Raw genomic sequence first — 21,211 nt, 5'->3', positions numbered from 1 at the left:
GACCGGTGGTGGATGCTCCGATAGGCGGAGGATGGAGATGAGCGAAGGGCGAGTTGCTTTCGGCGGCTGCCGAGGTCGATGGTAAATCCTACTTTCTTCCACTTCCTGAGTTGCTTTGTCCACGGTTTCTCTTTGTCTACGAATCTACGAATCTACAAAGTCACGTTTTCCCCCGTTATAGTCAGCATCCCTTCACCACTTATCGCAATGGAAGCCGTCAAGCGATTCTTCTCTTCCCCGCGCTTCGCCGTGGCGGGCGCCAGCAACGACACCAACAAGTTCGGATACAAAAGTATGCACTTGCGGGAACTACATGGAATGTCCTTTTCTAACCTTGAGCAGTCCTCGCTTGGTATCACCAGCACTCGCTGCCCGTGACACCGCTTAACCCAAGGGCAGCGCAGATCTCGCTCCCCTCGCGTACCTACGATACGGCTCCCTCGCCGTCGGCTCTACCCTCACCCAAGCAGACTTCGCTGTCGGTGGTGACCCCACCACCAGTGACCCTCACGCTGCTGCAGGAGGCACATTCAGTGGGCATCCCTGCCGTCTGGTTGCAACCGGGCACCTTCGATGACGGAGTGTTGGAGTATGCGCGGGGACACTTCCAGGCGGTGATCGCGGGCGACGGCGGAATGGGCGGCGAGGGATGGTGCGTGCTGGTGGATGGCGATGATGGATTGGAGGCCGCCGGAGTCAAGTGGACCAGCCAGCGCTTGTAAATGGACTTGATTGATCTGAATGTGAGGGGGGAGTTCGATGTCTCAGAGTCGGGGATGACGCTTTGTTATCGTAGAAACAGACTAGCCCGAGTAGGTAGTCAACTTTGTTTTTTCCCAGCCTTCGTAAGGTTCACTGCGCGCAGTCTTCTCTCCCTTCACTTTCTTTTCATACTATTACGCCAAAATGCCCGACATGCCGGCTGTCTTTCAACCGTCAACTTCGCCTGCTAAAGTCGACCTCGCCAGCGTCAACTCTCAACTCTTTCAAGTCCCTTCATCCGCCTCCGCATCCTCCTCGCTATACTCCCTCTCCGTCAGTCGAAAGCGGCCTCGTCGCGACGAAAAGCTCTCAACAAAATTCGAATTCTCATCTGAGGCCGCCAGCCCTTCACCACTCCTTGAATCCGACTATCGCAAAACAAGTGGCCATGTCGACATCCACGCTGCCGCTGACCTCGACTACCGTCCGAACCGATACCGCGAGTCTTTCCTACCACCGTCTCTAGACGCCAGCATGGAGTCAGTAGATCAAGAAACTCAGGGAAACAGTCGTAAGCGCAGCCGGCGCGACTCGTGCATCGCTTCGCCGTCCGCAGACGATACTGATACCCCAACACAAGTCGGCTGGGGACGCACGGTGATTAAAGCAGTTGGCAAAGTACTGGACTTGTGCTGGACCGGCGCATTCCGTGGATTCTATGCTGGCGGGGGTCAAGGATACGACATGCAAGCCGGGTCACCAACACAATTCAATCCGACCTGGCAGTCTCCCGCCTCAATTGGGATGGAGCGGATCTATCGAACACCCATCCCGGGTCAGTACCCCGACGACGATATTGAACGAAGTTGGGTTGTCATTCCCGCCGAGCCAGCGGATCCATTCGTTGGCGAAAACCTCCCCAGTCCGTCTCTTCGAGCACGTCGGGTTCACCAGGCCCCCAGTCCCCGCCGTCGACCGGCCGTGATGCCCAGGTTGAACAAGAGAGCAGCTCCGTCCTCTTTGCGACCCTCAACACCTACCAAAGGTGCCGGTCTCGGACTTCCGTCTCCGCGATCAAGAGACGGTCCGGGTTCTGCTGAGGTGCAAAGACAAGCTGCTCGGATACGCCGTAGGGAGCGTGAAGAGGATGCGAGTATCCAGCGTTTGAACAAGCAACTTCAGGCGATGATTCGCGAGGGCAAGGAAGCACTCGGCACAACGGTGGAAGTGGACGATTTTGAGATGGACTACGATTGATCCGACCTTGTTTCCTCGGCTCTTTGGTCTTGTATCTGATTTCTTTTTTTTTTCTGGTCGCACATAACGATTCGATACCCCAACAGCACTCCTCGCAGGCTGTTCTTGACCAGGACCAGCTGGCAGCGCTAAACGACTTACGATCTCGGTGTTTCTTCTCTTTTTCTCTGGGGTTTGCTATTCGCAGCTTTTCATGCATACTCGGTTTCCAATTTAAGACTTCTCTTTGCTGGCTAGGTAGCCATTGCTTCTTTTGCTGAACAAATGGTATTTCATTCAAGTAAATCAGTGAGTGATATCGCAGGTCAAATTCAGTAAGTACAACACATCTGGCGTGAAAACAAGTTCCAGCATTCTGCCTGTTCGCCGTCACACTAAGAAAACTCGACTGTAGAAATTCATGTTTACAAAAAGTCTACATGGCCTCCATTCAATGGTTTTACTGGCCTCCGCCGGGGGTCAGAACCTTGCTGAGCTTGCCGAGGACACCGCCGCTGAAGAGGATGGAGGGCAGGTCAGAGCCCTGGATGGGGGAACCACCGCGGGCTTCGTTCTCGTGGACGTCACGGCGACCCTTCATCTAGAGGATATTAGTATGTTGACGGGAGATAAGGATCAGGGAAGACATACGGGGAACAGGCCCAGGCCGTGGTGAGTGTTTCCGGCGAAGAGACCGCCGAGGCCGCTCTCGCTAGCGAGCTGGGCGAGAGGGTCGTTCTTCTTGTCTTCCTTGGCGGAGTGGGGCTGGGCCTTAGACTGACCAGGCTGGGGAGCGCCCTCTAGCTTGGCCAGGGTGGCAGTCAAGCCGCTCAGGTCACGGCGGACCTGGGGAATCATCAGTGATCACATTCAATCATTCTCGCGGAAAGGTTACGAACCGGCATGGTCATATCAGCGGCATCAGAGCTCTGGTCAACACTGCTGTCGAGGGCATCGGTCACGGTATCGGAAATGGCACCGCCATCGCTGGTGTCGCGGCCGGTCTGATAGCAAGTCAGTCACATTCTCATTCTTGGGTACCAGGCAATGGCTCACGGGCTCGCCCTGATCTTCCGAATCCATATATTCGCGTTTGTGGCTGACTCGCTCGGACTGAATTGTCTCGTTAGCATATTCCATACAATCATTGAACGACCAAAACCTACGCCACCGCTGGTCAGCTTGTTGATCAGCCACAGAGCACCGAGCGAATCGGTATGGTGGGCGGGTTTGCCACGCTTCTCCATGTTCTGGCCCTCGTTTTGGCCTTCATTTTGGCCGTGGTTCTGGCCGTAGTTCTGGAGGTAGTTCTGGCCTTCGTTCTGGCCTTCATTCTGGCCTTCGTTCTGGCCTTCATTCTGGCCTGCATTCTGGCCGTGGTTCTGACCGTAGTTCTGGAGGTGGTTCTGGCCTTCGTTTTGTCCGGCATTCTGACCTGCGTTTTGCCCGGCATTCTGACCATAGTTCTGAGGGAAGCCCTAATGAGATATCATAAGATGACTGATTGTAGCCATTTTCCAGACATAGAACGTACAGTCTCCGAGTAACTACGGCGCATGCCAACTTTTTGGCCACCGCCAGTCTGGTGCGGCGAGTTTGCGGGGTGGTTCTGGTTCTACCAGGCTGTCAATTACTTGGTCATTGTTGAGAAAATATCCGGACACATACTCCGCCAAAGATAGATCCCAGCAGGGGGAGGTTACTCAGGTCACCAGTGAACGAGCGGGCCTCGTTGCCTCGCTTCTTCATATCCATTAGCACGTTGCTCTTTTTGGATCATGGCTTTTCGATCACCTACCAGAGGAACGGGCCGGAGAAGCGGACCAACAAGCGGAAGACTCTCTAGAGGGCTGTGGGCTACCACGGGCTTGCGCTCCTCCTCCTCCTTCTTCTTCTTCTGGTCCGCCGCCTTGATTTCCGATGCCTTCCTGCTCTTCTTATCTTCACCATTGGGGCGGTCGCTCTTGGGAGTAGCAAGTCCTTTGATCATCTCGTTGATCGCACCATCCGCGGTGCCAGCACCGATCAAATTACCGGTTCCATCGCGGCGCATGTGGCCAACGCTGGTAGCGTCGTTGCCAACCGGCGGCAACGGCGCGGCCAGGCTCATGGCCACGAAGAGCGTGAGAGCGTAAGTAGTCTTAACCATTTTGTCTGCGTGTCGAGTGAGTCCTGCCGAACGAGAATCTGCGTCGACGAGCGACGGGTTAGGAACAAGCAAGGAAGAGATATTAAGGAAAGTCTACGGAATGCGAAGCAACGAGGGATGGCAGCGATGCTTCTGCCTTTATAGTGATCGCCTTGGTAGCATTCTAGGATACCTAGGATGAAGGGGGTGAGGGGATAAGTGGCCTCCTTTGATCACCAGTCCCTGCTGGGAATGCCATGTTTTGCAGGAGGGGGCGGGTGGCTTGGTCTTTTCGGGATCTGGCAGGAATGTTCCGAGGCTTATTCGGAGAGATATCTCCGTCGATCATAGTTACAGGGAGGCGAATGCAAGGGGTGGTCGTGCGAAAGCTCCAACCATGCGTCTTGCTGGACCGGCACTTTGTTCGGGCAGAGCCGGTTTGTGGCCATTGATAAAATACATTCAGTTTCAGACTATTTACTGTAGCTTCTTTCAGCTGTGGTTGCAAATGCAACTCTGTCTATTTGACTCATGTTCCAGAGGCACAAGGGGTTTGGGCTATTTGCCCCTCTGTAACCCTTTCGTTGAGAACGTCGCACCCCTCCCTCCATTGAGCTCCTGCTTGGGCTTGGAGCGGTATAAATCCAATGTCTTATCTTGTAGCATATTCGGATACATTTCCGGAGATATACCCAAATGGGCTTCTTCAAATACCTGTGGACCTTTTCCCAATTTATTCCCAGATGCCGGCCAATCGTTTTGCTGGCTACAAAATATACAATCCGTCTTGCAACTGTCCAATGTAGAAACACTTGAAAGGCGTTTTGGATTTTGCACCATTATAGGGTTTGTGGATAAGTCCAGCGAAATCAATTGAATGTAGTGTGGCGAACCAGGGGTATAGCAATATAGAGTTCTTTTCACCGCTGATCGGTCCCTATATTACGTACTCCGACACAATCCATATTTGACCGTCGAGCCCTGGCGGCCGAGATAGTATTGCTTGGTAAACGGGCCACTTGGAGGGCTTCATGTATGTACGCATGGGAGTATCAAGGCTTAAGGTCCAGCCGTCCAGATATCAGCTTTAAAGTTGAGATCAACATAATATTTGACATTAAACGTCTATGCGTGTTGTCTAGTCGTCCTCCCAGAAAGACGGATCGCCCCAGTACAGGTCTGGCCCAACACAATATATAGTCCCCTCAACCAAGCTACTTGATCCAGGGGTTGTATCGTCTCACAGCGCCAAACTCGACATTCTGTGCCCATTCAATGGAGTTGCAGGTGTTGTTATCATGCAGTTTATACTGCGTCTCGCAGCTCAGCGGAATGCAAAGTTGCCGACCGACAACCATCGCATGTGTCCCCTTTCTTTGTTATGTAGGTGATTGTCTGACACGCACATTGCTGGGGCCTCTTCCTCTTCCTTTGGTCCCTCGGAGATTATGCCACCATTTGTGGATTTTTAGTATCCGTTGAATGGAGACACTATCGCTTAGTTCAACCTTGGAAGTTTATTTTGTGACTATAGCCCTCTGGGTCTATGAAGCTAACTATGAGGTTAATACAAACTGCCCTGGGCTGTTTTCCGGGACGGCCGGGTTGTCCTGGATCGGCCAATTAGGACCAAGAGCGAGAGACAACAGTGGCGTGTGTGATTATGGGCGTAGACAAACGACCAAATCCCAGATTTCTCTGCTAAGTGGGGAAGTAATCATAAGGCAAACGGTATCTACGGATTCAAGGACCCTGAACTAAGAACAGGGTTTAGGCCGCTAAGGCAAGCAATTTCTTGGCACATCAAGGTTCGCTCCGACACTCCAACCAACTCCACGCTAGTTGCTCCCTCCACCCAATCACCACGACAGTTCCTTGGAGGGCCAAGAAATCGCTTGGCACGAGGGCACCACGGACATAATACTATAGCTCCTCTTAGCCTGGCGCGATGTGACGTTACATGATTGGAATCAATTTCGTGGCTTGAATTAGCCCTTCGTTAAAAGCAATGGTGGATGAACTAGGCATCAAATGCGCAGGCATCAGGGAGCCAGCCCCTGGTTCGCAGGAGGATACTGCCCTCATCGCCATTGAACCTTCTTGGCGTTGCTATCAAAGCGGGGCCAGTCCTAGGCTATACGAATATAGCCTGTGCAGACAGAAATGCTCAAGTGGAAGATCCTGGCGTACCTCGGAATTTGCCATTACCGATAGTTTCCCCCAAAAAAGGCCGCTTCCTTGGCACAATTGATCCTTGGTTTTTTATAAACTCTACTCGGTTCCACCTTCAAGTTGCGGTGCATATTAAATCGCCCACATATTCAGTTGCACCGGGTCATCTTTCGTTCATTCTTGAGCCCAAATTCCTCCAATAATATAGGGACCTTGCCCGGATGGGATATCAACTCTCAATAAGAATCCTAAACCATGGATTTACTCCCCTTCGAAGTCAAGGGACTAATTTGCGCCTTTGTGAGAAGTTTACTCACCTAACTAGCGAATGTAACTGGCTAACTGTTTTTTCCCCTAGGCCAATTCCTATTCACAAGACGATCTTTCCTCGCTGGGTCGATTAAATCGCACTTGGTATGAGGTCGCTCTTCCTCTTGTCTACGACACTTTGAAAATTGCATTCTACAACAGGGAACATCTCTTAAGAGAACTCGCAAAGGTCTCCGAAGGGCCACAGTCACGATTATTCAAGCTTCATACTCGAAGACTTGATCTAGTCTGCTTGGATGGGTATAGGTTTCCGGCGCCCATAAAAGCCGTGTCACGGAGTGGAAAGCCCTCCCCACGCCTGCGCTATACTGACTACGCACCTGTCGCATCTCTGAACACATTTCTTGGAGACTATCTGAACCGAGTCTATGACGAACACACTCAATATAACCGGACAGTCTTTTGGTTCTATGCCGAGAAAGACTGGGAGCCCTTGGTCTCACTGATTTCCCGCCTAGGTCATCTTACAGAACTGAACTATGCCATCAAGGACATGTTTCCTCCAGCACTTCATCATGCTATGCGTCAGTACCACCCAAACTGTCGATTAAATATCTGGATGCACCAGTCATTCAGTCGTGAAATTGCTCGATTGGGCAAATTCCGCGGCATCAACTCTGAAGCCGAGGACCCGTTCGAAATGGAGACTCTTCAGTCTCCCAATCTTCACGCTTTAAGCGTGAGTCATATCCTCACGAAAGATAAGTTCTATCAAGACGCTACAGAGCAAAGCAGTCATTTTGCGGAAACTTTTCCGTTCCTGTTAGCCGCTCCCAATCTAAAGCACCTGCAATTTGAATATTCAGGGTCTTCCAAAGGAGACCTAGCCAAATTGAAGGCTCAGTGGGAAAAATCCGCGCAAAGCGTAAAGCCTATCCCAGTGGCTTCGCTCAAATCTCTTTCTTTTGGCAGCATGTTCAAAGCCCATTGTCCTTGGGAGGATGTCTTCATGTCCATTTCTAATCTCGTTGATCTATCGCGATTAAAGTCTCTCGATATCAGCGTTTCCCGAGCGCCTAGTCTTCTTCGGAATGCCCGTTCCATCGTCCCCAATTTGGAGAGGCTTTTTATCAACATGCATCTTCAGGACAGACATTATGATTATTTGGAGGAGGATGATCCCGAGATGGTGGAATTGATACAGGAATTTAATCCGCTTCGTTTCCTCGCAGTTCGTGGGCTGCGAACCTATTCGGCTCTTCACAGGGTGAGAAATTCTACTCTCCTCAATGAACCTCATAGTTCGATACACTTACCATCCAAATTAGATCCTTATACATCATGGAGATACACTCAAGGGACTTATTATCCCATCCACGTCAGATCGTCGCAAATCTCCCGACACTGATATCGGATATAAGTACCCAGCGCTGAACGGCCAACAAATCATCGAGGTCACAGAGACCTGTCCAAACCTAAAGGAACTTCTCCTTCCTATTAAACGTATTGGGGGCAGACCGGAAGAATGCAATGTCTACAGGGCATTAGGAAAATTCACTCAGCTTCACACGCTAGTCCTGGAAACGATCTACGATCCAAGATCGAAACCCGAACAACACTTCCCATGGCCTAATGATTCCCTTGTACGAGAAATCTTCAGAAACGCGGCCACAGACGTAAACCTCGTCAAGGCTATGTGGGGGCTCATATTCTCGAATCAACCATCGCGGCTATTGAGAAATCTTCGAGTGATACCGATCGGCCAGGCAGAATTCGCAATCAAAGGCGGCGACAATGGGAAATTTGAAGACGGCGTGTTGAGACAGTTAGGCCGCTCCTTCCTCCTCACCCGAACACCAGATGACTCTCTTGATGCGCAGGAGATTGGTAAATTTGACCCAAAACGCTGGCAGGACTTCCTTCCCAGCTTAAGCCCCCACATGAGACCACTCGCTTTTGAGGGGGCGATGAGGTTATTAAGAAGTGTCTGGCCTAGCATTGAATGGGACGATAAGACCTTTATACTTTCGGGTTGGGAAAGCTTCCCTTTACAGATTGATCCTGATGGAGAACCGCAAACTGCCACGGTGTAGCTGCATACACCTTGCACGGGAACCGGAACGATATTGCCACCAACATGCTCCCTTACAAAGCTATTACAGGCTGAGCAAGCCATTGCAGCCTTCTCGAAAAAATTGGCAATTTCTTGACCAACAAAATAAGCCAAATTAAAGTTAGACATGGCGAATATAGGGTGCTGTATACGGTGGTGGTGATTTGAGAAGGAAGAAAATATATAATTAAAGAGGGCAAAAAGAGGCAGTGGCTTCAAGTTTATACCAGTTTGATTAGGAATTAGATAATGTAGTTAACGTAACCGGTAAGCCAGCCACCTATATAAATCAGGCAGGGGGGGTTAGTAAGAGGAAGGGGGGTTGGTAGTATCAGTCTCTAAATAAGAGGGAATTGCAAAATCAGATGAAAGACGGTGAGAGGTGGCAGACCGGTAACTTCCGCGGGAACTTCCATATTGAATTGAACCTCTAGGTAAATATATACACCTAAAATCCTAAACATCTTGACTCATTATTATAGGTTAAAGCCTATGTCATGGTTTCAGAAAGAGCTGGGTTAGGGCTGTCGATGCCCCAATAATAATTTTGGAACATAATGTCAATTTTCCATCTTTTTCTTCATCTTCCGGCCAATTGGCCTAGTGGTAAGGCATCCGTTTCCGGTGCGGGAGATCGTAGGTTCGAATCCTGCATTGGTCGTTTCTTTTTTTTTTGACGTTTTACCTGTCACATGGGCCTCATGACTTTCTTTTTGTCATGCCAAGTAAATCAGAGCTGGGTAAATCAGAAACACATAACTAGTCTAAAAGACTATCGCAAAGTTTGAAATATATATTTCGAATTCGTAGTAATAAATTAGTCTAGGAACTATAAATATAGTTAGGGTATATATGTAGGGTAAGATTTGTCAAAACAGGAATCAGTCAGTCAATAACATTTTTTTAGCAGAAGTATTTCAATCGTGCTTCCTTTTCTTTATCTACTAAAACAGATTTGCAAGATCTCCAAAAGAACCTACGAGGTGCAAAAAAGAAACGACCAATGCAGGATTCGAACCTACGATCTCCCGCACCGGAAACGGATGCCTTACCACTAGGCCAATTGGCCGGAAGATGTAGATTTGTGGAGTAATGAAAATATGATACTGGCTTTCCGAATGCGAAAAACGCCTAGAAACATCGGGAACTGGAGACCTTTAAGTCTTCTTTTTATCAACACAGATCGCAGTGGTGCCAATGCTGACCATTCGGAAGATGAAACACCCATTAAGAGGTCATTTTGTTACTGTTAGGCCCCAATGACAAGATTTGGTGGTGAAAGTTGAAATAAGAAAAGGTACTTGAGAACGCTCATTCTAAATAGAGCGAGCGCAAGGACATAAATAGGCATCATTCAATTTTCATTCATAGTCGTAATACAGTTCCAGTGGCTAGCTTCAGAGGTTGTTTAGCCCTGGCTTACAGAATCTCTGTCCACCCGCGCCGAGTTCCTTGTAGAGTGGATTTCCCAATCAGAAGTAATTTTGATCTGTCCGTGAGCCAGCTCACTTAGTTTTTTTGCCATAGGAGGTTGTGTTGATGTCACCAGTGGGATTTCGGGCTCCTCGACCTGAGAGTTCGACGTGACTGCTGTCTTCCAGTATCCAACAGACGCCGAGTCGGAGCCCGGCCCGTCTGCCGCTGAGCACAACTTGGATGTTCCAAAGATCTTTTGAATAGCCGGAGGTAACAGAGGCAAACATGCGGCAATGATACCCAAAAGGGGGCCGATGCTGGAAATCAGTGATGCTCGTGCAGAACCGTAGGTTGGATCTTCTGGATCGGGGTTAAACTCGATCTTGATGCGGACTACGAAAATTGCAATGATACTGAACAAGCACGTTAGAACGAAATATACATCAAGGTCAAGTAATTCTCACATGATACCCAGAAGGTAGGTCATCCCGAGGGCGACTTTTCTGGCGCGGGCTAGCCTCATATGCCATACAATTGGCAGGGGAAGAAGGAGGATAAATCCATTGAGGATGGCTTCGGTCACAGAAGAGGCAGTGTGAAGCATCTTACGGTCACCACAATGGCCCTGTGAGTTGGCCCACCAAAGCTTGCTGGGCGGCGTACAGAAAAAGACAGTCACGAAGAAGGTTGCAATCCACAGCGCCGAACATATGCCCATCATCACGTAGGTCAACCACATGATGACCTGCTGCTGAAACCTGCAGAGATAATAATGCAGAACAGACATCTGAACCAAACAAACTACGGTCAACCAAAGAAGGTCGCCCGCATATGTAAGCTGACGAACGTTAGCTGCCAAGGCCTTTACCTGCCGTGTGCAGTGGTACGAACCTGGTTGAAGCGTACAAAGGCCTCAGGCCCTCCAGTACGCGCAACCTCCATTGAATGTAGTCCCATACCACAGAGTAGAATTAATATAAGCTCCACAATGTAGCGGCCAAGCATCAGGACCTAGCGGATGTTAGTGTAACCATTTCCTTATAGAAATATGGCTCGGCCTGGGACCAGGTGGAAGATCTTACCGCTGCGGCCAGAATTAACCAGTCATTAACCTGCAACGAGAATTGTTGCAAACGCCTCGACCATAACCGCAGGCTGACAGCCACAAACACGGCGGCAAGCAGGATCGTCTGGACAGCAATATCAGCCTTGCCCAGCCAGTTATGGCCGAGGGCGTGGACGAGGGTACCTATAGGAGGTGGCATCAAGAAGCGCTCAGCATCCAAGGTATCAGGATCAGAGTTAGAACAAGGCACCAGGCACCATCATATATCGAATGTCAAAACTCGGGGGACCACGATGGAGCGGGGGCCGTGCATTAAAGTAAGCGGGCTAGCAAGGGGGTTCCCTGCGCCCAACGAGGAACTGGGGGTCGGCAACTTTATATCACGGGCTTGTAAGGCCCGACCAAGTATTACAGTCCGTGCCGCGCAGGATATCATATGTGATTGACCTTCGGGTGGCCTTCTGGAAAACAAACTTGGGAGCTGGCGTTTCGAGGCAAGGGTCGCCGCACGGTTGTCCGTCATACAAAACATCTCCACTTTACTTTATCTGACACCTGCACACCCACGTGTCACTTCGCTAGGAGCCTGTTCTTTGGTGCTGTCTCATACCATTGACATGGGCATTTCAATTTACCTTTCAGGGCTCTGGGAAGCCCACATGCAGATCGAAACTCGGGTCGAGGTCTAAATCTAGACGAGCTCTGTGCAAGTTGAGTCCCGAGGGAGACGCAGCGGGCAAGCGATGTAGATCGTCCGAGGCCAACGACAGAATCCTATATGGGGGCCCAGTCGAGGCTCCTCTTTAATTGCGCGATTCAGCGTATCTCGAAGTCCTACTGGGCCTCACGTCCCTGGAACTCCGCTGCAACCTGGCACGCTCCCCGGACAGCTTCTCAAGGAAACTGCGCACTTGCTTGGCTGCTGGAGATGGGCATTGAGGCCGCGAAATATCAATCCCGTGGTCCACATACCACGTCACGTCTTTTGTCCCGTTGAACAGGAGAGCATAGCTGGCGCAGAGATGCATCCGTGCTTCGCGCCAGATTACATAAGCTTCTTACTCCACTTTCTGCGTACGTAATCTGGCGCGAAGCACAGGTGGAACTCGTTCCTATCACCCCCCTCAAAGCGCAGTCTCAAAAGTCCCCAGAATCAGTGCGCAACCCATCATTTCTACCGGTCGTTCTGTCCTAATGAAAGATACTCCGTCAGCTTCACGTGTAAATTGTGTAGCATTATGGGTCGAGACCCTGGTTGTCCAAACCCCATTAATCTGGACATAAGCCGGTCCGAGCACATTTGCAACCTCGCCCTCTTCAGACTAGAGATAGCTAGCGTCCTGTATCTCGTGCCAGATAACGTAAGCTTTTTGCTCCACTTGTCGCTTACGTTAACTGGCGCGACCCACAGGTGGAGCTCTGCGCCAGGTATGCTCTCCAATGATGGTGATGGGAACGAGATCCACCTGTGCTTCGCGCCAGATTACGTACACAGAAAAGTGGAGTAAAAGCTTATGTAATCTGGCGCGAAGCACGGATGCATCTCTGCGCCAGCTATGCTCTCCTGGGCTTTGCGGTGAATGCACACATCCATCCTGTGGAGCATCAGTTGACCGTTGATCGTTAACGTTGAGAATATTATTAATTAGGAGATCCAAGAAATTGGCTCATGCTCACTGGACAGCAAGTGGTCAGTATTATTCTCACATGTTGAGACCTCTATAGCGGACCTCTATAAAATCCGATGATATGATCTGCAACACCAGATTGGTTACTTGCAGGGATTACCACAAGGCCAAGTGCATACGCAGCGCCTGAAACCGAGGACGGTCGTCGACCGAGAAATGCCCTCGGTTGATCGTGATTCTCCATTGGGCTGTTTGCCTCTCAATGACGCATCTGAGAGCCGTGGGAGACCCGAACGCTTTGAACGCTTTGAATGCTAGTCCCTCTAAATACTCTCTCTTAAGTAGTGTCGTTATTGAATGATAATCTCATTTTATTTAAACCTATGACAATCCCGAATTCATCGAGCTTACAACGCAAACGCTGCATGAGTTTTTAACATTATATTCCTGCAATATACGTCCTTCGAGTTCATTCAACCAAGGATGTCCGCCATTGGCAGGTATTCCGCCATCAAGTGACGGATCCACATCAAAGCTTAGGTGCTCTTCTTCTGAGCTTCCCGCTCAGCCTTGCGCAGAGCACGTTTGCGGATGCTGTCGTGCATACCCATGTTCTGAGAAACCACGAACTTGCCCATGACTCCAGTGACCGAGGTCAGGAACCAGGCCATGATACCCTGGCTCCAGTAGGGGGAAGAGCTGTAAGCATAGGTCGACGAGCCACCACTTCGGCCGATCTTGGAGAGCACCGAGCGGACGTAGGCAGGAGGAGTCGGAATAGCAACCGAGGCGCGACGGATTTTGGACATGGCAGAGGTAATCAGGTAAGCCTGAACGAGCTCCACCTCGATACCGTGAGGAGCCAGCTCGGCACCCAGAGAGGTAGACCAATGTTGCAGGAAGGCCTTGCTACCAGAGTATGTGGCCAGCAGAGGAGTGGGGAGCAGACCGGCGAAAGAGCCCATGGTCAGAATCAGGCCGCGGCGGCGCTGGATCATGCCGGGAACGAAGAGCTGGGTCACACGCAGGGTGCCGATGCAGTTGATTGTGATGATATCGTTCATCTCGGAGGCAGGAGTCTGAGCGAAGGGAACGGGGATCGAGTGGCTCTGGCCAACGTTGTTAACCAGGATGGAGACATCCAGACCAGAGACCAGAGAGCCCAGCGCCTGGTAGTCTTCGTCGGCATTGCGGGAGAAGTCCATCGCCAGGATCTTGGTTTCGACGTTTGGGTATTTCTTGGTGATCTCCTCCGCCAGGTTGACAAGCTTCGACTCGGTTCGGGACACTAGGACAATGTTGAATTTGGCCCGGGCCAGCTGCAGCGCGAACTCCTTGCCCAGGCCATCAGAGGCACCAGTCACGACGGCCCAGCTACCGGGAGGACCGAAAGAGCGGAGCTAGATTGAACCCTGTTAGTTCCAATTCACAAGCAAGAAACAGGAGGGGTGTACATACCGGCTTGCCCGGAAGCAGGAACAGGCTGAGAAGCACGCGGACGAAGCTCCAGACCTTACAGGCGACAACCAGGCCACCAGTAGCGAGCAGGAGCAAAGCGCCAATGGCCGGGAGACCCGGCTCAAGATGTGCGGGCCATTGCGAGAGGCATTCGGTGTATTTAGAGAGGTCCATGGTGGGATGAAGGCGTGTGGAGGAGGGGAATTTGGGGGAAAGGAAAAAAGATGAGCTTGTTGGGAAGCGTCGATCTGCGCCAAGAACCCCAAACACCTCGGCCAGTTCCTTCACAAGCCGACTGCATCCCCCAGATAAACCCCATTGAATCGTGCAAAATGGACCAAATCCTCCAGTACCTTCCTCCCTTCGAGGGTCTTCTGCCCAAGTGGCTACTGTTTGTATGCTTACCCCTGTTTCCCACCCTCGTCCGTCCGCTCATCCCCGTCCAGGTCTCCGTTGTCTCCGCCGTCAACAGTCTGCAGGCCTACTGCTCCCCCGACTACACCTCCAAGCTCTACACCAATGGCGCCATGCCTGTCGAGCCCCTGTCTGGGCGCGTTTTCGGTACCTGGACTTTCCTCTCCGCCGTGATTCGCATGACCGCCGCCTACAACATTGACTCCCCTATCGCGTACAATCTCGCCATGTGGACGTACGGCATTGCGCTGACGCACTTTGTCGGTGAACTTGTTTTCGGCAACGCTTCCCTGAAGGGGCGCTTCCTGAGTCCGTTGATCGTGGCATCCTCGTCGGTTGCGTGGATGTTGACCCAGCGCCAGTTTTACCTGGGCGCTTAAACAGGGGGCGATGTAGTCGGGACTGCTTCCCGCAAACGACAGACCGTGGGTTCTCTCTCGATCCTTCGTGTGCTACCCGACGTAAAAAGGACTTAGTATAATATCCCACGAAAAAGAAATGCGATCATCTGTTTTTGCGATTCAGCCACTATTGGCCACTCTTTATAGGACACGATACCCTGAGTACACGGACTATATTAGATGGCAGCCGTGATTCAAGAAGTATAAATTTACATTTGATTTTATATCCATGAGATATTTTCGGATGATAATGCAACCCTAGTCCTAAGACTCCCTGGCCCTAACCATGCTTCTGAAAAAAAACCTTACTCCATCTTCTTGCGGTACAGCTCCCCTCCGCAGCCACGCAGACGAGCAGCAGCCTGCTCAGGCGTGATATCACGCTGAGGCTCAGCCATCAGCTCATAGCCGACCAGGAACTTGCGAACAGTAGCGCTGCGCAGCAGCGGCGGGTAGAAGTGCAGGTGCAGGTAGGAAGCATCCACCTCTTCTTGGGTGCCGTCGAGGGGAGCCTGGTGGATACCCATGCTGTAGGGGAAGTGAGTCTCGAAAAGGTTGTCGTAGCGGCGGGTGAGCTCCGCAATAGCCTCAGCAAGCAGAGTTTTATCAGCGTCGGACAGGTCGACGAGGGCGCGCTTGTGTGTGCGGCTGATTATCATAGTCTCGAAGGGCCATGTAGCCCACCACGGGCAGACAACAATGAAGCCCTCGTTCTCAAAGACTACGCGCTCCTGCTTGCGGCTCTCAAGCTCTGCGTAGTCCTCTAGCATGTGGCTACCGCCATGCTCGACGCGGTAGCGGCGCAGCTGCTCGAGCTCAGCGGCCGGCTCCTCGGGCAGAGTGCTGGTGGTCCAGACCTGGCCGTGGGGGTGGGGGTTTGAGCAGCCCATGGCAGCCCCCTTGTTCTCGAAGATCTGCATGTAGCGGTACTGCTCCTTGGGCCTGGAAACGCTGGAGTGATGGTTGACTGGCTGGAGGTGGGTTGGCGGCGCATTCTTAGCCAAGGGAGAGGATGGTGACAGGTGTGCGGCATAGATCTCAGTCCAGGCATTGATTACGGGCACGATCTCGATGGGAGCCAAATCGGCGAGAGTCAAGTTGTGGGCCGCGGAGAAGGTCAGAACGTAGCACTTGCCAGTCACGGGCTCGGCCTTCAGGAAGCGCTTTTCGATTTCTGGGACTTGGTCAGTACGAGTCTAGTTAGCGACCGGCGACAAATGCGTACCATCTCCATTGCTGCCATCATAGGGAGCCTGCTCCTCCTTCACGGCACTGTAGTCGTTGACAAAGATAAAGGTGCTGTCGTACTTTGGGTTGGTGTCACCCTGGGCACGCTGGTTGCCGGGGCACAAGTAGCACTTGGGATCATAGTCGGGCAGCGTGGTCTTTGAGGGACTCTCTTGGGCGCCTCTGCAAAAGAAGAAAGAGAAAAATCAGTTAGATAATGCCATTGTCACACAATTGCAAGGGCAACTTACTGCCAAGGGCGCTTGGTTCGGTGGGGAGAGACGAGAATGTGGGAACCCCGCAGAGGGTTGTATCTCCGGTGGGAGATATCGTCGAGGACGTTTTCCATGTTTAGTAGAGGAAGAGTACCTTGTGGAAGGAAATAGGTGGGAGGGAAGAGGTAAAAAACCCCCGCAGGGGAAGGGGTTTGGCCGGTCGGGCCCCCGCGGGGTCTCCATCAAGAACAATGGACATGACGCAGCGAGCAGCTTAGTCCCCTCGCTTACAGTGTGACCTATATCAATGGATTCCTTGAATGCGACATTTTGCAAATCCAGCACCAATGAGGTGTAACTAAGGCGTTAATATCCATTGAGTAGCAAATTAAAGACGCCGTGTCGGGTCTTGGCACAAGTGTCATTTACTCTCGGTGAGCCGTATAGGCATCGTTCGGCAACCCGTGGGGACCGGGCTTACGGAGTTGAATGCAGGCACTGGTGGGGACCCGAATTTTGGAATCTAACCATTTTGGGATGCCAATTTGGCTTCCACTCGCCAGTTCACGATGTCTAGTTAAAATGGCACTACTGTACTTCGGTATAGTTGGAAATCTGACGTCATGGATATACTGCGTTAACAGCCGATCGATAACCGATAACCCCGTCAGTGCATCCGGCAATTCTTCTAGCTAATGTTTCAGCTAATATTCCAGTCAATATTGCAGTTGATATCTCAGTGAACGACTAATATGCACGGTACCAGAGTGTAACGCAGGACTAAGACCAGCATTCACTGTTCCTGTCAGCCTCTCTTATCTTTGTAAACCTTCTTGTGACCTCCTCCCCCAACTTCAACCTGCCTTCGGGGATCCTACCTCTTTCTATTCAACGTGTGAAAGGCATACTGCACATTTACTGGAAAATGGATATTGAAAGTTCCGCCGGCTCCCAAGGAGACCAGATATCAAAGCTAGGAAACCTTCCCACGGAGGTAAGATAATGTGCTTTTCTTGGCACAGAATGACGGCTAATCCTACTCAAGCTGCTTGAACAAACAGTCTCAGAGCTCCCTGTTGAGAACATGGTCTTGGCGATGTCGGTGTCTCGACGTTTCAAGGCGATAATATCGAGCAATTTGGCTCTCATGCTCGATGCTGCTATGAAGGCTATCGAAGAGGAGCGCTTGAAGGTCATGCTGACATTTGCACCCCCGGCACTCGCCCAAGAATTTGTACTTTGCCGAAATGGTACAGTTGATGAGATGAGTGGATATGTGACTACCCACTCCACAATTTCCCAACCAGAGCCTGTCACCCCGAACCAAGGCCCTCCGAGAAATGCACCTAGTAAGTTCTTTTTTGCTAAAGATAACAAAGCTCGCAAAAGTAACGTTGAGTCTCAAAAAGTGTACAACAACCTACTTCGTGAGGTCACTATTGACGACGACGAGGCATTCACTCAGGTCAAAGTGACCGTGAAGATAGCCGTGTCACCTGGCTCGCACTGGGTGGCGAACCCTACTATGCTTCTTGACAGCACCCTTCGCCTTTCCCATGAGTGGCTTGAGCGAGGAGCTGCCGAACTGCTCTGGCTAGATGATGCGAAGTCCTTTGGCTTACGCGTGCAGCCCCGCCCTAGACAATTGGCCCGCCCGGCTGAAGGGACATTATATTACGATCTCGAGGTTGATGGTAAATGCAACTTGTACCGTGAAGCCGAAACGAAAGCTTACATGGCAGAACTACATATACGGACCACTCGTTTCCTTGCCGCCTTTAAAGAGGCGGAGCGGAAAGAGGAAAAAGAAACGGTATTTAATATTCCTATATTACCCTCCGCATTCTGAGAGCCTTGCTGACCGTCCGTTGGTGATAGCATCTTACCTTGACTTATAATTCCAGGTTTAGCTTGATCTGGTAACAGAACTCTATCGCCACACTCCGTCCGCGAGTTGGAGAGGGAGGAGGTGAGGTGAATTTTCAGCTACGAGGAGGATGTTTGGAGAGTGGGACGCATAGTCAGATGCTAAGCAGAAAGCCACCTACCAAGGAGCGGAAACTTCTACTTCTAGGGCTCATCTTGAGTGGCGCTGACTATAGCTCATTGATTGAGAACCGTGAGACTTGTCAGAAATTTTAGACACCATAGCATGGGCTATTTATACAGTCAAGTGCATCATACTTTTGGTTTATAACGAGAATTAATGAAAGGGCCATATCTAATTTCGGGTCCAGATCTATGCAAAGCACCGAAGTTGATGTGGAAGCTGGAAAGCATTCTGCCGCTGGGCTCTTCAGACATTAACTGCTTATGCAGATCTTGTATAATGGAAGTGTTCGAAAAGTGTGGAGCGACAGGGGATCCAAGCTATCAAAAATACTCCGCGTCTCCACCTGACCTGCCGATTAACCGGTGGAACGGTGTCGGAACGATGAGAATTGACTTGATGATTAGACCTTCTGACCTGCTATACTGCCAATATGATGCAATCTTCAATAAGTCAACAACAAACTAATTTCGGGAAGCCGTGTCGTCACTGGCCGTGGGTGGCGTTCGGGCCGATAATTTGGGAATTCAAACCGCTGTCAAACACGGCTCCACTGAAAAATCCAAGCGTGGCGGATTACTCCGCTTATTTTCGGTAATGAAGCCGATTGTGCCTGACGCACCAATCGCCGCAGAGATCTGACGCGGTGCCTGGAACATGGCTACCCTGGTTGGGAAGATGCCGAGGCTACCGGTTATCCGAGTGGGTCACTTTTTTTTGAGATTATTCATTTCTTTCGCCCATGGCGTGTCGATGATTCCCATTTTTCATTCACTATCGATCGAGATCTGCAAACTCTTTGTTGGCCCCAGGGCATATATGCTTGAGCATCGACCAAATCTCTGTGTTTCAACAGCCAGCAATATCAGTGCTAGGCTTGGCAGATCATGGCAGCTCTCGGTGTTGGAGGCGAGGCCTCGTTCCCCTCCAAGATCCCCTTTTGGCGTCTGATCTTCGACCAGAAGGTCATCACACAAGATGTCGCACAGCATCCATACCCCGGCTCAGGTACCGAGGAAGACCCGTATGCTGTAACATGGATCCCAAATGACCCTCGCAACCCCATGAACTTCAGCGACACGGCGAAGTGGGCCATCACCATTCTGGTCTCTTTCGTCACATTAGCCGTGGCACTGGTGTCATCCGCATACTCGGGCGGAATGCGCCAGATTATCGCCCAATTTGGTGTCGAGGAAGAGATTGTCATCCTGGGAGTCTCGCTTTTCGTGCTTGGTTTCGCCATCGGGCCGCTGATTTGGGCGCCTCTCAGCGAAATATTCGGCCGTCGCCATATCTTCACTTTTAGTTATGCGTTTTTGACAGCATTCAACGCGGGTGCTGCTGGCTCCCAGAACATCCAAACGCTCATCATTCTTCGGTTCCTTGCGGGCTGCTTTGGATCGTCACCGTTTGGTAACGCAGGTGGCACGATTGCTGATATGTTCCCTGCCTCTCAGCGTGGCATCGCGATTAGTTTGTTTGCCGCTGCTCCTTTCTTAGGCCCGACCATCGGACCTATTATTGGAGGCTTCCTGGCTACCGGAGCGGGGTGGCGCTGGGTGGAAGGCTTCCTCGCTGTGTTTTCGGGTGTTCTTTGGCTGTGCATTATCTTCTTGCTGCCAGAGACATATGGCCCAGTTCTGCTACGGCGACGAGCCGCCAAGCTGTCTGAGTTGACCGGAAAGGTGTACCGCAGCAGACTCGATATCGAGCGCGGGCCTATCCCTATGGGCAAGACTTTGAAGACGGCACTTTCGAGACCCTGGATCCTGCTGTTCCGAGAGCCGATTGTTCTGCTATTTTCGATTTATATGTCGATCATCTACGGTACTCTCTACATGCTCTTCGCGGCTTACCCTATCGTCTTTCAAGAGGTTCGGGGTTGGAGCGAGGGTGTGGGCGGTCTCGCATTCTTGGGCATCCTGGTCGGCATGGTCCTCGCTGTGATTTACACCTTCCCGGAGAACATGCGCTATGCAAAGAAATGCAGCGAGACCACCGATCGTCTTCCCCCGGAGGTTCGACTGCCTCCGAGTATGATTGGAGGCATTGCTCTACCTATCGGCCTATTCTGGTTTGCCTGGACAAACTCTCCGAGCATCCACTGGATGGCCTCGATTGCCGCCGGTGCCCCATTTGGATTCGGCATGGTCCTCATCTTCTTGAGCGTTTTCAACTATCTTATTGACTCCTATACAATTTTCGCTGCCTCGGTCCTGGCAGCCAACTCCGCACTCCGCTCGCTGTTCGGCATGGCGTTCCCCCTCTTTACGACATACATGTACAGAAACCTGGGCATCCATTGGGCGTCTTCCATTCCAGCCTTTCTGTCAGTCCTCTGCGTGCCACTACCGTTCATCTTCTACAAGTACGGTCCCCAGATTCGTCAACGTTGCACCTTTGCGGCCGAGGCTGATGCATTCATGCGCCGACTCGCCGAAAAGAACCAAGCTGAAATTCGGAGAGAAGTGGCGGAGGAGAAGCAGACCGAGAGGAACGCCCAAGCCGAGGATGGAGAAGATAATACTAGCGATAGCGAAAGTTTGTCAACCGTCCTTTCGCGGGAAAGCATCGCGCGATATGCCTCGCGGGCCTCTCGTCAATCAGGAAAATCCATGCACCGCATCTCCACCGCGATCCAGTACGAGGAAAATCCATATGACATTGACTTGGTTAATACTCGCCAGTCCGTCATCAGCCGGAAGGACTGAGAGA

General features: G+C 51.2%; 10 protein-coding genes across 10 annotated transcripts; 6 read left to right on the top strand and 4 right to left on the bottom strand.

Moving 5' to 3' along the window:
• Positions 1 to 207: 207 nt before the first annotated feature.
• On the top strand, positions 208 to 722 carry N7498_001860 (CoA-binding protein; the record flags this gene model as incomplete). Its single annotated transcript, XM_058448922.1, has 2 exons — positions 208 to 292; positions 343 to 722. 2 exons carry the CDS (start codon positions 208 to 210, stop codon positions 720 to 722), a joined length of 465 nt encoding a protein of 154 aa, XP_058311266.1.
• A 184-nt stretch (positions 723 to 906) lies between these two features.
• N7498_001859 (uncharacterized protein) lies at positions 907 to 1,959 on the top strand (the record flags this gene model as incomplete). Its single annotated transcript, XM_058448921.1, has 1 exon — positions 907 to 1,959. One exon carries the CDS (start codon positions 907 to 909, stop codon positions 1,957 to 1,959), a length of 1,053 nt encoding a protein of 350 aa, XP_058311265.1.
• Positions 1,960 to 2,398: 439 nt separating this feature from the next.
• On the bottom strand, positions 2,399 to 4,087 carry N7498_001858 (uncharacterized protein; the record flags this gene model as incomplete). The annotated part of the gene is made up of 8 exons (XM_058448920.1): positions 2,399 to 2,539; positions 2,590 to 2,784; positions 2,838 to 2,942; positions 2,995 to 3,051; positions 3,105 to 3,416; positions 3,473 to 3,553; positions 3,607 to 3,681; positions 3,737 to 4,087. 8 exons carry the CDS (start codon positions 4,085 to 4,087, stop codon positions 2,399 to 2,401), a joined length of 1,317 nt encoding a protein of 438 aa, XP_058311264.1.
• A 2,406-nt stretch (positions 4,088 to 6,493) lies between these two features.
• On the top strand, positions 6,494 to 8,601 carry N7498_001857 (uncharacterized protein; the record flags this gene model as incomplete). Its single annotated transcript, XM_058448919.1, has 3 exons — positions 6,494 to 6,538; positions 6,597 to 7,775; positions 7,837 to 8,601. 3 exons carry the CDS (start codon positions 6,494 to 6,496, stop codon positions 8,599 to 8,601), a joined length of 1,989 nt encoding a protein of 662 aa, XP_058311263.1.
• Positions 8,602 to 10,029: 1,428 nt separating this feature from the next.
• Positions 10,030 to 11,302, bottom strand: N7498_001856 (uncharacterized protein; the record flags this gene model as incomplete). The annotated part of the gene is made up of 4 exons (XM_058448918.1): positions 10,030 to 10,450; positions 10,502 to 10,875; positions 10,929 to 11,048; positions 11,120 to 11,302. The coding sequence occupies 4 exons, from the start codon at positions 11,300 to 11,302 to the stop codon at positions 10,030 to 10,032; spliced, it is 1,098 nt and encodes a 365-aa protein (XP_058311262.1).
• A 1,965-nt stretch (positions 11,303 to 13,267) lies between these two features.
• On the bottom strand, positions 13,268 to 14,363 carry N7498_001855 (ketoreductase; the record flags this gene model as incomplete). The annotated part of the gene is made up of 2 exons (XM_058448917.1): positions 13,268 to 14,131; positions 14,190 to 14,363. The coding sequence occupies 2 exons, from the start codon at positions 14,361 to 14,363 to the stop codon at positions 13,268 to 13,270; spliced, it is 1,038 nt and encodes a 345-aa protein (XP_058311261.1).
• Positions 14,364 to 14,501: 138 nt separating this feature from the next.
• Positions 14,502 to 15,005, top strand: N7498_001854 (Erg28 family protein). Its single transcript, XM_058448916.1, has 2 exons — positions 14,502 to 14,584; positions 14,636 to 15,005. Exons 1-2 carry the CDS (start codon positions 14,522 to 14,524, stop codon positions 14,981 to 14,983), a joined length of 411 nt encoding a protein of 136 aa, XP_058311260.1. The 5' UTR covers positions 14,502 to 14,521; the 3' UTR covers positions 14,984 to 15,005.
• A 304-nt stretch (positions 15,006 to 15,309) lies between these two features.
• N7498_001853 (UDP-glucose:hexose-1-phosphate uridylyltransferase) lies at positions 15,310 to 16,580 on the bottom strand (the record flags this gene model as incomplete). Its single annotated transcript, XM_058448915.1, has 3 exons — positions 15,310 to 16,178; positions 16,230 to 16,414; positions 16,483 to 16,580. The coding sequence occupies 3 exons, from the start codon at positions 16,578 to 16,580 to the stop codon at positions 15,310 to 15,312; spliced, it is 1,152 nt and encodes a 383-aa protein (XP_058311259.1).
• A 791-nt stretch (positions 16,581 to 17,371) lies between these two features.
• N7498_001852 (F-box protein) lies at positions 17,372 to 18,295 on the top strand (the record flags this gene model as incomplete). The annotated part of the gene is made up of 2 exons (XM_058448914.1): positions 17,372 to 17,440; positions 17,492 to 18,295. The coding sequence occupies 2 exons, from the start codon at positions 17,372 to 17,374 to the stop codon at positions 18,293 to 18,295; spliced, it is 873 nt and encodes a 290-aa protein (XP_058311258.1).
• Positions 18,296 to 19,383: 1,088 nt separating this feature from the next.
• Positions 19,384 to 21,207, top strand: N7498_001851 (MFS transporter; the record flags this gene model as incomplete). Its single annotated transcript, XM_058448913.1, has 1 exon — positions 19,384 to 21,207. One exon carries the CDS (start codon positions 19,384 to 19,386, stop codon positions 21,205 to 21,207), a length of 1,824 nt encoding a protein of 607 aa, XP_058311257.1.
• Positions 21,208 to 21,211: the final 4 nt, after the last annotated feature.

Source organism: Penicillium cinerascens (genome assembly GCF_028974065.1).
Source record: "Penicillium cinerascens strain IBT 15544 chromosome Unknown contig_1_segment0_segment0, whole genome shotgun sequence".
Taxonomy (NCBI): Eukaryota; Fungi; Ascomycota; class Eurotiomycetes; order Eurotiales; family Aspergillaceae; genus Penicillium; species Penicillium cinerascens.
This window is presented reverse-complemented; position numbering and strand designations above follow the sequence as displayed.